Below are 13,821 nucleotides of genomic sequence, written 5' to 3'. Positions count from 1 at the left end.
ACTAATACAGTGGATTTCTAATTGACAACTCTTACATTGCTTTTAAAAAAAATTAGATTATGTCCAACTCAACTCCACTGAAAAATTTACATGATCATTGGATCAGAAAATAATGTTGGACAAATGCCATACAAGCTACAGGTCACACAAACCTCTAATGTTAGAAGTTTTCAATCTACATAATTTAATTTGTAGTAATTTTTATCCACATACAAAGTATGTGAGTTGCCAGTGATGCCATTCACCTCAAAATGTACTGCATTATATAAAGGTTTACTGGCCACAAAATACAAGCTGTATTTCTTGACAAATCCTAATACACAATGTTTGGCCTATACTTTAATATGTGACCAAATTATTGAAAATTCAACATTATTCAAAATGTTTATTGTCATAGTTGTACGGAAATTGTTTTCCTAATATCAGTGAAATTCAGTGATCGGAGGATATTTAACATGCAAAATTTTGGTCAAACGAGAGAGTTCTATGCTTGATAAATATATTTGAAATGTCCTATATTTTAAAATTAAATTCAAAATATTAAAAGATGATTTTTACCCTTTTTCTGTAGCAAATCTATAGAGATACTTTCTGCAGCTCCATCAGGTGATAAACAGAACTCAGCAGGCGGTTTCTCAGTTAATGAAAAATAATCCGGAAAGAAATCACTGTAATAGTTCTGAAGCTGCTTCACAGATTGACCTACAGCAAGGGAAACAATATTATGTAATCCATAGGCAAATAAAATACTTTGTCTAACATTCTCCAACCATATTCAATCTCTCTCTCCTTCCCCCCCCCCCCCCCACCCCAACTCTAATTCCAGATTTACTGATATCCTGTATACCCTATTTTACCTCCAGATTTAAGTGACCACATAATATCAAATTGAACTCAGCTGCATTGCAAGCTTTCTTGCTGAAGATTTCTGTGTTAGGGCTGTGCCTTTTAATTTTATCAATGATCAAGGTAAGATTAATTTTGTTTTTATTCATTCATAGGATCTGGGTGTTACTGGCAAGGTCATGTAGCTCCCATCAGAAACTGCCCTTGAGGTGGTGGCAAGCTGCCTTCTTGCCATCCATGTGGTTTGCCTACACCCACAGTGGTAATAAGGAGCGAGTTCCAGAATGTAGACAATTTATTTCCAAGGGAAAGCTGTAGCTAATGGTGTTCCAAAGTGTCTGCAGCCCTTATTCTTCTATATTCAGGGGCCGCAGGTTTGAAAGGTGGTGTTGAAGGAGCCTTGTTGAGTTGTAGCACATCTTGTGAATGGTACATACTGCTGCCACTGGCCACTAATGGTGGAGGAGGGGGTGCCAATCAAGTGGGCTGCTTTGTGCTGAATGCTGTAAAGCTTCTTGTATGTTGGTGAAGCTACACTTCCAGGCAAGTGGAGAGTATTACATCACTCCACATTTAGAATAGATTTGGGAAGTCAGGTGGTGAGTTACTCACCACAAAATGCTCAGCCTCTGACCTGTATGTATTTTAATTTTTTTTAAAAAATGTATTTTATTCAAACATGTACCAAACAGGTTACAGCGAATAAACACCCCGGAACTCATACTTCCCAACAATCAACCTGATAGTCTGCACAGATTTTTCCCCTTTTACACCCTCTGCGACAAACAGCTCCTCAAACACGATCACAGATATCCCTCACTTTCCTCGAACCCCCCTGAAGAACCCCATAACTCATACTTTATCTTCTCTAATCATAGGAAGTCGTACAGGTCATCCAACCAAGCCACAACTCCTGGTGGCAATGTCGACCGCCACTCTAGCAAAATTCGCCGCCGTGCAATCAGAGAGATGAAGACCAAGACATCGGTCTTCCTCCGCTCCATAAACTCCAGCTTCACTGAAACCCCAAGTATCGCCACCAAAGGGTTTGGGTCCACCTCCTCCTCCACTATCCTGGCTAAGACCGCGAACACTCCCACCAAGAATCTTCTCAATTTTTCGCAACCCCAAAACATGTGCACATGATTCGCTGGCTCCCGCCCACACCTCTCACTCATCTGCTACCCACTGAAAGAACCCACTCATTCTCGCCTGAGTCATATGCACCCTGTGCACCACTTTAAACTGTATCAGGCTCATCCTTGCACTAGAGGAGGTCCCGTTTACCCTACGCAATGCCTCACTCCATACTCCCCAATTGATCTCCCCTCACAACTCCGCTTCCCATTTCTCCTTGATCTTCACCACCCGCTTGCCTCCCTGCTCCCCCAGCCACTTATATATATCCCCAATTCTTCCCTCCCCTTCCACATCCGGAAGCAGCAGTCGCTCCAGCAGGGTGTACTCTGACCTGTATTTATGTGGCTAATCTAGTTAAGTTCCTGGTTAATGATGAGCCAACACCCACCCCGACCTAAAATGCTGATGGCATGGGATTCAGCAATGGTAATACCATTGTTGAATATCAAGGGAAGGTGGTTAAATCCTTGATGTCACCAAGCTCATATATGGCAGTTGTCTTTTAATACCAATAAAGGCAGCGAGATGAACTTGGGTAGGGCCAACTCCAGTCATGTTGGCACCATCCAGGGTTGCCTGCTTAAGGTTGCTGAATGGAAGAAGGACCTGGAATTCATAGTGCATAACTTATTGAAGCTCCGTGACCAATGCCATAAAACTATTGTAGAAACAAATAGGATGTTAAGATGTATCCCCAAAATATTATAAAACTAGAAATTCCATCCTTTCAGCATCAGTATTCAGTCTTGGACCTCACGCACAATGGGAAATATAGGCCCTGAGAAATGTTCAAATAAGGATAGTCCTCAACTATCAGGATAAACTAAAGATAGCTGTGGCCTTATCATCAGATCACAAGGAGATTTTAATTGGCAAATATTTTCCTATTTTTATTCATTCATGGGATGTGGGTGTTGCTTACAAAGGGGATTTTCCCATCACAAACTACCCTTGAGAAGGTGGTATTGCGCATTTTGGACATATTTTGATCATTGGGAGTTGCTGCAGTGTCTCTGGAGCTTGTCTGATTGCTTCAAGGATCATGGAGGAATTTTGGAGATTTTTTCCTGTCTCAGACAAATCTCCTTTGCTTCTCTTTGGACTACTATATGGGAAGCTGAGGCAGTGTGTGGGAGCATTTGGCATGGAAGTGTTTGTAACAGAAGTTGGGGAAATGAGAGTTCTAGTGTATAATCATTATGCAATTCCAGTCTAAATACAGCAGCTAATCTTTATCCATGCTTTTTTTTGTACACTTAAACCTGTGAAACATAAATCCCCCGCTCCTGACATTGACTTTGTGGCTGGTTTAGCACACTTGGCTAAATCGCTGGCTTTTTAAAGCAGACCAAGCAGGCCAGCAGCACGGTTCGATTCCCGTACCAGCCTCCCCTGACAGGCACCGGAATGTGGCGACTAGGGGCTTTTCACAGTAACTTCATTGAAGCCTACTCGTGACAATAAGCGATTTTCATTTCATTTTCAAATGAGAATGTGTTAATATTTCATGATGAATCTTCTGCCTCCCATATCTCATCCCGGGCTAGATACTTCAAAATCACAATAACCAGTTAGATTGGCAACTGCCTGAAACAGCCATCATTTAATGTAATTTGAGCAGTGCCTTTGTAGGTAAAGTTAATGGTCAAAGCGAATGGTTAGTGCCAGTTGCCCAATATAACTGGCTGCCCTCAATGTGTGTGGCTGGTATAAGTGTCAGGGACGGTACTGTGCAACAATATTTTGTATCAAAGGGACTTTCTGCTTGTTGGTCGACCATAGCATCAGTCATACATATTCCCTCACTCTAAACTAGTCTTTGGATGAGAGAGAACATGCATATCATTTTTCCATCACATCCACCATTGAGAGTTTGTGACTAATCTCTGTGAGCAATACGGAAGCTGCCAAGAGTCACTTGCTTCATAATTATCGTCATCCCCTTGCGAAACTATTTGTTCTTTTTGCCTCATGACCATGAACGTTGCACGTTGTCAGGTCTGCTTACTGAGTCTACCCTGGGCTGATACTGTTGTTATTACTGTTAGATTAGCTATTAATACCACTGGGTCACGTCTTAGAGAACTTGATAACTCTTTACAAAAATCCCATTCACCACATCAACAACCAGCAGTAACATTCTCTCAAACATTTAAAAAATAAATTCTCTCTGGTTCTAAAATCATCATCATGAAGCAATGTTAATACGTATACACTGAATGAAACTAGCTTTCAAAATTATTGTTTGAACAGATAAACGATAACAGATAACACTAGTAGACAGAAAGCGTAGTATAGAAAAGTATTAAACAAAGATACAGTGGCAAAAGCTATAAGCAAATAAATAACATGAAAGAAATACTACAAACTATATGGTTCTATATTCTGAAAGCACGAAACAGAACTGCACCATATAGCCTTGAGCGAATATGGCTGACACCACTTGTGCCGGAAAATTCCAGATACGTATTCTTCTTGACCATTCCGGGACCTGACTGTTTAGACTCCAAATTACAGCCAAATCCTGTTATTCGGTTATGACCGAGGGGATTTCTTCTACGATATTCCCTCCATTTCAATGTCAGAGGTGTAATGTGATTAGCTAGAATGCACAATAGATGAAAAACATAGAAGAGCCAGAGAGATTTAGTGATGTAAATTCACATTCTAGAATGCTTTAGTAATGTTCTACAACAAGAATTTTGTGACATACTAATATAATCATTCAATTACATCAGAGAACATAATTAAAATAAATTGTTAAAATTTGCAGATTCATGACATCAGTTTCCTGAAGTTTAACTTTCTTGATTATACTTCCTGCTTTTTAGGTACCTGTCTTTGAAAATATCCTCTTCGAAGAACTGGAAAACCCCATTTGCCGTGCAACATAAACATTTATTTTTAATACAGATATATTTTCACTTTGGGTTGCTTTTCTTTCATGAGAAATCATTGAATCACCAAGTTTAAGGCACAGAAAGAGGCTATTGGCCCATTGTGTTTGTGCTGGCTGAAAAACAAGCTACCCAGCCTAATCCCACTTTCGTATTTGATCTATAGCCCTGCAGGTTATGCTGTTTTCGGTGCAAATCCAGACACTTTTAAAATGAGTGAGAGTTATTGCTTCTACTACCTCTCTGTTCCAGACCCACACAAGTCTCTGGGTGCATTTTGTTTTTCATCTCCTCTCTAAACTTTCTACCAATCATTTTAAATCTATGTCACCTAGTCACTGACCTCTCTGCTAAAGTAAATATAGACCTTTCCCATCTATTCTATCCAGGCCCCTCACAACTTTGTACATCACAATCAAATCTCCCCTCAACTTCCTCTGTTCAAAGGAGAACAACCCTAGCCTATCCAATCTTTCCTCATAGCTGTAATTTTCCAGCCCTAGCAGCATCCTCATAAATCTCCTTTGAGCCCCCTCTAATCCTTCTGTATGGAGGTGACCAGAACTGCAGATAGTACTCAAGTTGTGGCCTAACTAATGTTTTATATTACTCCAGCAGAACCTCCCTGTTCGTTTATTCTAAACCTCAGCTAATAAATGAAAGGATTCCATATGCTTTCTTAACAACCTTATTGACCCGTCATGTCACTTTCAGGGATCTGTGGACAATCACGCCAATATCCCTCACTTCCTCTACACCACCATTCTCCCGCTTTTTGTGTATTCCTTTGCCACGTTTGACCTTTCCAAATGAGTCTCCTCTCATTTCTCTGGGTTGGATTCCATTTGCCACTTTTCTGCCCACTTGACTAGTTCATTGATATCTTCCCGCGGTCTACAGCAATTCTCCTCTCCATCAACCACACAGCTAATTTTTGGATCTCCTCAAACTTCTTGATCATTCCCCCAATAAATCATTAACATATACTACAAAAAGCAGGAGAGTAGGACTAAGCGCCATGGAACTTTACTGGAAACAGTCCTCCAGTCAACAAAACATCCATCAGCAATTACCTTTGTTTCCTGCCATGAGCCGATTTTGTATGCAGCTTGCTACATTCCCCTGGATCCCATGGGCTTTCACTTTAACCAGTCTGCCATGTGGGACCTTGTCAGAAGCCTTGCTAAAATTTATGTAGACTATGTCAACTGCTCTACCGTCATCAATCCTCCTTGCTACATCCTCAAAAAATTAAATTAAATTAGTCAGACCCAACCATCCCTTAACAAATCTATACTGTGTCCTTGATTAATCAATGTCTTTCTCACTGTAAATGTATCCTGTCCCTAAGAACTGATTTCAATAATTTGCCCACTTTCAAGGTCAGACGGACTAGCCTGTAATTATTCAGTCCATCCCTTTTTAAACAAAAGGTATATTAGCAGTTGTGAATCCTCCGGCACCTCACCTATATCCAGTGAGGATTAGAAAATGATGGTCAGACCTCCACAATTTATTCCCTTGCTTCTTTTAACAGCCGGAGTACATTTCATCCAGCCCTTGTGATTTCTCCACTTCCAAAGATGCTAATCCCCTTAATACTTTCTCTCTCCCCTTTGTTTATCACATGCAATTCTTCACACTCCTCTTCACTTTTAATGTCTGCATTGCCCCCCTCTCTTGTGAAGATGGGTGCAAAATCTTCATTAAAGAACGATACTCACATCCTCTGTCTCCACACATAGGTTACTTTTTGGTTTCCTTCGTTATCCTCTTAATGCATTGATAAAACATCTTTGGGTTCACCTTGATCTTTCTTCAATATCTCAATATTCTTTCATGCCTTCTTTACATTTCACTCCTCCACTTTCTATACTCCTCTTGGCTTTTTGAAGTATTGAGCTCTCGGTGTCTAACATGTAAGCTTTCCTTTTCTTATCCTGTAAGCTCTTCGACATCCACGGGGTTCTAAATTTGGCCATTCCACCTTTTTTCTTTGTGGGGACATATTTACTCTGAAAGCCTTGAACCTCCTCTATGAATGCCTCCTACTGCTCTGACACTGACTGGCCTTCAAGCAGTTGTTGCCAGTCCACTTTTGCTAAATCACTCAACTCAGTAAAATTAGCCTCGTCCCAATTTAGAATTTTAACTCGGGTTTTATCTTTGTCCTGCTCCATCCATTACTTTCACACTAAAACTATCCCAGTTAATATTGGGATAGTTGAAATCCCCTAACATTACAGACCAACTGTTTTGCGGCTCCTTCCTTCCAAATTTTGATGCCAATGAAAATCCTGCAAGTAAGGAATCTACAACTGCCATCAGTATCTCGGAAAATCTCTGCCAGGATCTGGTGAAAGCCGACTCCTTTATAGTAGCTAGGCTCAAACACCAGTTTCCTGCTCTGCTCAAAACACAAATGAGTCCATGGAGATGGCAGTGAGCGAGGCAATCTCATCCTGCAAATGAGAAAGTAATGAGCATGATGGGCTAATATAAAAAGAGGAGTGGACTAAAAGAAATAAAATAATAGCTATCAGGAGAATTTAATAATGCCCAAATCTCAATTTTTATTTCCCTCATCTGAAACCTTGCTTCTTTCAATAAATAGTTTGAGGATGAATGGAGATGAAATCTAAGCCAATAACTTTCCTGGCCACGAGCAAAGCAGCCTAGTAATCAGTGAAGTATTGCAGATTATTACAGTTATAGCTCCATTCTATTTTGTTACTGTTTAAGAAGTAAAGTCAGCGTTTACCAGCAGTGAAGCCTGATGCCACATGATTAAGTAGTGCAGCTTTTCCACCTCTGCCTTTGTTTTCCTTCTGTTGATCCAGATGACAGCTGACACCATTTGCTGCTACGTTAGTTGAAGTTGGCAACACAATTTGATGGGAACAATAGCTGGAGTTCTGTGCAGCTTGAAAGTATCCTTGCTCTTTCTTCCGAGCTTCCTTGGGACTCTTTGTTTCATCTCCGATCTGTTGAAGGTGGCTTTTGCTTGGTGAAGCAACACCTTTCGCTGGGGATGATGGTATTGAAAGGAGATTAGCAGATAAAGGACAGGATCTACTTCTTGGAGGGTGGGTTCCATAATTTCTTTCTGGTGAGACAGCAGAAGATGCCGAGTCTCCACTCTGTAAGACAGGTGCATCGTTTTTCACTGGTGAGTAACTGCCCAATGGTGATGGCCTAATTGCATCTGGTATAGGTCTCCGTAAACAATACTCATTTATGGGAGAAGAGTTTCTCTGTTTCTCACTCTCATTTTTATTGAATCCATTCTGTGACTGGCCTACTGTTGCTATGTTTTCCAATGACACCATACCACCAGAAGAACTGGATGTACCACCTGAATGTTCATTTGTTGTTAGCTGACTGCTTGGAATACTGTACATATACGAGACAGAAGATGCACTATGGTTTTGCAGTGGGCGAACCTTGGGAAGTTGTTTGCTCAATGGATGATGAAGAATAAAAGGTTGAATAGGCAATGTAGTTGGGCGCTGTTCCTTACTATAACGGATAACTGCATTAGCTTCTGATCCACCACCTACATCACCATAAGTAGACAAAGAACAGAGGAAAGAGATAGATAAGACCAAAACATTAGGAACATATGAATTAGAAACATATTTTTTAACAAGAATTATAGAAGAAACAGCAGTGAAAAAAGGGGCAGCCAAACAGCAGAGCAAAATTGTTTGCATTGGAAACAATTTTCAACATTTTCAAACAATGCTGAAAATTACAATTTTATTGTACATCTTTACATGTGTTTTCTTCTCATCATGAGCACAATTAACTTTAGAAAGAAAGACAACATTATTTACAGTTGATATCCAAAAGACAGTTCCCAATCTAAAATGGAATAAAAATGAAACCGGGGTCAGTTAATACCTCACGGACCACAACAAAAGCAATAATTACCAATCATATCCCTGGTCCATCTAATGTATCTTTAATACTTGACAATGAAGAGACATCGAGAGGTTTTGGGGAGAGTGCTTGCATTCAGTTTTAGCTGGAAATTGATGAAATGGACATGAAAGAATTAAGCAGGAAGAGGATAATAAATAGGTGGCAGATGCTGCCAGACCTGCTGAGATTTTCCAGCATTTTCTCTTTTGTTTCAGATTCCAGCATCCGCAGTAATTTGCTTTAATTAATTGAGGGAGCTGCTGCTATCTTCCATGCCCCTCATAATTTTGTACACATTGATCAGGTTGCCCCTTAGTCATCTCTGCTTCAGCAAAAACAACCCAAGCCTATCTAAGCTCTCTTCATAACTTAAATGTTCCGTCCCTGTCAACATCCTGGTGAATCGACTCTGCACCCACTCCAATGCAATCACATCCTTCCTATAATGTGATGACCAGAATTGCACACAGTACTCCAGCTGTGGCCTCACCAACGTTCTATACAACTCCAACATGAACTCCCTACTATTGTAATCTATGCCTCGGTTGATAAAGGCAAGTGTCCCACATGCCATTTTCACCACCTTATTAACCTGCCCTCCTGCCTTTAGAGGTCTATGGACAAACAATCCAAGGTCCTTTTGTTCCTTGGAACCTCTGTGTCAGGCCATTCATTGACTATTTCCTTGTCAAATTACTCCTTCCAAAGTGTGTCACTTCACACTTTTCAAGGTTAAATTCCATCTGCCACTTTTCTGCCCATTTCACCATCCCGTCTAAATCTTCCTGTAACCCCAGACTCTCAACCTCACTGTTAACCACCCGGCCAATCTTTGTGTCATCTGCAAACTTACAGATCCTACTCTCCACATAGTTGTTTATATAAATGACAAACAATAGGGGGTCCAACACAGATTCCTGTGGTACGCTACTGGACACTGGCTTCCAGTCACTAAAGCAGCCGTCTGTCATCACACTCTGACTCCTACAGCTAAGCCAATTTTGAATCCACCTTATCAAGTTACCATGTATCCCATGTGAATTTGCCTTCTTTATAAGTCTCCCATGTGGGACCTTGTCAAAGGCTTTGCTGAAATCCATGTGAACTACATCACCTGCACTTAGGCGATACCATGCCTGGAGTATGTACAGATTTAGTATCTCTTTGATGCGGTGCAATAAAGGTTCACTAGACTGATTGTTGGGGAGAGGGGGTGGTCCTCTGAGCAGAGATGAAATAGAACGGGCCTATATTCTCAAAAAGTGAGAAGAATGAGAAATTATCTCATTGAAGCATATATAATTCTAGAGGGCTGACAGGATGCTGAAAGGCTGTTTCTCCTGGCTGAAGAGCATGGAATTAGAGATTATAGTCTCAGGATAAGGTGTTGCCCATTTCTGACAAAATTTGAAGAAATTTCTTCACAGGGAGGGTCATGAATCTTTGGAATTCTCTGACAGAAACAGCTTCTTCCCCGCTGTTACCAGACTCCTAAACGACCCTGTTATGGACTGATCTGATTAATACTACACTCCTGTATGCTTCACCCAATGCCGGTGTCTACGTATTTACAATGTGTATCTTGTGTTGCCCTATTACGTACTTTCTTTTTATTTTATTTTCATGTACTAAATGATCTGTTTGAGCTGCTCGCAGAAAAATACTTTTCACTGTACCGCAGTACACGTGACTATAAACAAATCCAATCCAATCCAAACCTAGAGCACTGTGCATTCTCCATCTTTAAGCACACACATGACTGATATCTACAGGGAATTGAGGAAATCAAGGTTAGGGCAGATTAATAATGATGTGGAGATGCTGGCGTTGGACTGGGGTGAGCACAGTAAGAAGTCTTACAACACCAGGTTAAAGTCCAACAGGTTTGTTTCAAACACAAGCTTTTGGAGCACTGCTCCTTCCTCAGGTGAAGGAGCCATTCAATCCATTCACCTGAGGAAGGAGCAGCGCTCTGAAAGCTCGTGTTTGAAACAAACCTGTTGGACTTTAACCTGGTGTTGTAAGACTTCTTACTGTGCCCAGATTAATAATAATAATAGAGCTAATGTAGAAGTTGAGCCATGATCTTATTGAATGGCAGAGGTGTGAGGGGCCATATAGCCTACTCCCATTTCATATGCCCGAACAAACCTACTGGAATTTGTTTGATGACGTAACTAGCAAAATAGATAAACATAGAACATTACAGCGCAGTACAGGCCCTTCGGCCCTCGATGTTGAGCCGACCTGTGAAACCACTCTAAAGCCCATCTACACTATTCCCTTAATCAGTGAATATGATGTATTTAGATTTTCAGAAAGCTTTTTATAAAGTTCCACATAAGAATTAGGGTGCAAAATTAAAGTGCATGGGATTGGGAGTAATATAATGTCATGGATTGGAAATTGGTAAACAGACAGGAAGCAGAGTAGGAATTAATGTTTTTTTCAGAGTATAAGGCAGTGACTAGTAGGGTACAGTGCTTGGGCCACAGCAATTCACAATACACATCAATAACTTGGATGAGAGAATCAAATGTAATATGTCCAAGTTTGCTGATGGCACAAAACAAGGAGGAATTGGGAGTGGTCAGGAGGAATAAAAGAGGTGATTTTGACAAGTTGAGTGAGTGGGCAAATACATAGCAGATGCAGTATAATGTGATTAAGTGTGAAATTATCCACTTCAGTAAGAAAAACAGAATGGCAGAGTATTATTTAAATGGTGTTAGATTAGTTACTGCTGATGTACAAGGAATTAGGGTGTCCTTGTACACTAGTCATTGAAAGAAAGCGTGCAGATGCAGCAAGCAGTGAGGAAAGCAAATGTATGTTGGCTTTTGTTGCAAGAGGATTTGAGTACAGGAGCAAGGATGTCTTACTGCAGCTGTATAAAACCTTCATGAGACCACACCGGAGTATTCTGTACAGTTTTGGTCTCCTTACCTCAGAAAATATATACTCACCACAGAAAAAATGCAACAATGATTCACCCGACTGATTCCTAGGATGACAGAATTTTTGTATGAGGAGAGATTGAGTTGGCTCGGCCTGTATTCACTGGAATTTAGAAGAATGAGAGGGGATCTCATTCAAATATGTAAAATTCTGGCAGGGCTGCACAGACTGGATACAGCGATAATGTTTCCCCTGGCTGGGGAAGCCTAGATCAAGGGGTCATGGTCTCAGAATATGGGGTAGGCCATTTCGGGCTGGGATTAGGAGAAAATTCTTCACTCAGAGGAACCTGTGAATTCTCTACCACATAAGGCTGTGTAGGCCAAGTCACTAAATACATTTAAGAAAGAAATAGATAGATTTCTAGACACCAAAGGTGTCAAGAGGTAGGGGGAGCGAGCAGGAGTAAGGCGTTGAGATAGAGGATCAGCCATGATCACATTGAATGGCAGAGCAGGTTCGATAGGGCGAATGGCCTACTCTTGCTCCTATTTTCCATGTTTTTCTATGTTTTAATGCTCCAGACTAATCAGAGAACAACATGTTAAATTGTGTTTTATTTCCATGATTGACTGAAAACTTGGAGATCATTGGTGTTTGTCATCTCGAAGCTTGTTTAATTTGATTTTTGGATAATAGGAATTTCTATTCTGCTACTGACCAAATCTGTATACATTAAGATCATTAATTGGGTTTCTTTGTATTTTTGATTGTAATATTCAAATTGTAATGAATTGCCCCTTGGAAGCCCACATGCACCACCGGTGTACTCCATGGGAATTGTCTGGGAAGTTTGAACTTGGACAATTCCCCTGCTCCTGGGAACCCTCCAAAAAGATTTTCAACTCGGAGTTTGAGTCAGAGACTCAACCAGTTCCAACTTACTTACCTGGATAGTTACCCAGGGAATGTCAGAAAATTTTTAGTTTAACTCCTGGTAATTATAAAACAAAAGCCCCAGACCCCCACCTCCACCCTGATTCCCCAACCTGACTAGCCCCCATCACGCAATTCTGCCCACTGAACCTCCGACCTGACAAGCTCTCCCAACCCAACCGTCTACCTGCCTTTTCACCCCCTACCCACACCCACCTGTCACCCTATCCAGCTTCCACCTGACTCAGCTGCCACTCTACCCAGCTGCCACCTATACCCCCTCATACTTTCACCTTCTCTTTTCATATAAGCTTTGGGAAATACCCAGAATATGGCAGCGAGTGCCATGGAAAGGGGAATGGTTTTTGTGTGGATTTTCTACACTGCTGCATGGGTGAGCTTATAGGATCCTCCATCAGAAATTTACTAAAATAGACTTCCGGTGGCGGCGATGTTCGAGTGAGCCGCACATTCGGTGGGTCTCACTCCGGCGGGGCTGAATAGCTGATTCCCCGCGATAGCGGGACCACGGGGGCGGCAAAAAGGCTGCCGGAAAAGAAGAGGAGAGCGGGCTGCAGCAGATGGAAGTGTGGGAGGCCAGCAGGTGAGGAAGAAAGAGAGAGAGAGACAGAGGCAAGGAGGAAGCTGACCTGAAGGGTAAGATGGCGGACCCACGGACCTTCCTTCCTCCAGGACAAAGAAAAAAATTTTGGAGTTGCTGAGGAGGGACAGATTGGACCCACTTCAGATGCCCAGGAGGTAAAATTTAAGGAGCTGGGCGAAGGAAAGCGGCAGCGAAGGCGCTGAGGAGCGGGCTGCGGCACATGGAACAGCGGGATTCCAGAAGGCAGAAGAAGAAGGAGAAAAAGGGACAGAGACAAGGACCGGAAGAAAATTACCTGGGACCTAAGATGGCGGACACACGGACCCCGGACTCAGCATTCCAGCTGGCGCTGGATAACATGCTCCAGGTAATGAAGTCCAGTTTTGAAGCGCTGAAGCGGGACAGCTTGGACCCAATCCAGAAAGCGGTGGATCAGCTGAACCAGAGGCTGGACGCCCAGGATGTTAAAGTTAAGGAGCTGGGAGAGGCGGTGGAGGAGCAGGCGGATGCGCAAACGGTTGCAGCGCTAGAAGTGGACGGCCTGAAAGAGCGGCAGAGAAGACTGCTGGACAGAGT

At 41.8% G+C, this 13,821-nt stretch overlaps 1 protein-coding gene across 5 annotated transcripts in view; it reads right to left on the bottom strand.

Annotated features, from left to right (window-relative positions):
* Positions 1–13,821, bottom strand: part of rusc2 (RUN and SH3 domain containing 2) — a 182,986-nt gene that overhangs the window by 60,957 nt on the left and 108,208 nt on the right. For 3 of the 5 annotated variants that reach the window (XM_038790833.1, XM_038790834.1, XM_038790835.1), the window contains 3 exons: positions 7,645–8,439; positions 4,397–4,588; positions 559–702 (listed from right to left, as the gene is read on the bottom strand). In XM_038790833.1, coding sequence (XP_038646761.1) covers positions 559–702; positions 4,397–4,588; positions 7,645–8,439 — 1,131 coding nt within the window. The remainder of the gene's footprint in view (positions 1–558; positions 703–4,396; positions 4,589–7,644; positions 8,440–13,821) is intronic. The other 2 variants (XM_038790837.1, XM_038790838.1) reach the window with 2 other exon arrangements.

This window comes from Scyliorhinus canicula, chromosome 3, assembly GCF_902713615.1.
Source record: "Scyliorhinus canicula chromosome 3, sScyCan1.1, whole genome shotgun sequence".
Lineage (NCBI taxonomy): Eukaryota > Metazoa > Chordata > Chondrichthyes > Carcharhiniformes > Scyliorhinidae > Scyliorhinus > Scyliorhinus canicula.
This window is presented reverse-complemented; position numbering and strand designations above follow the sequence as displayed.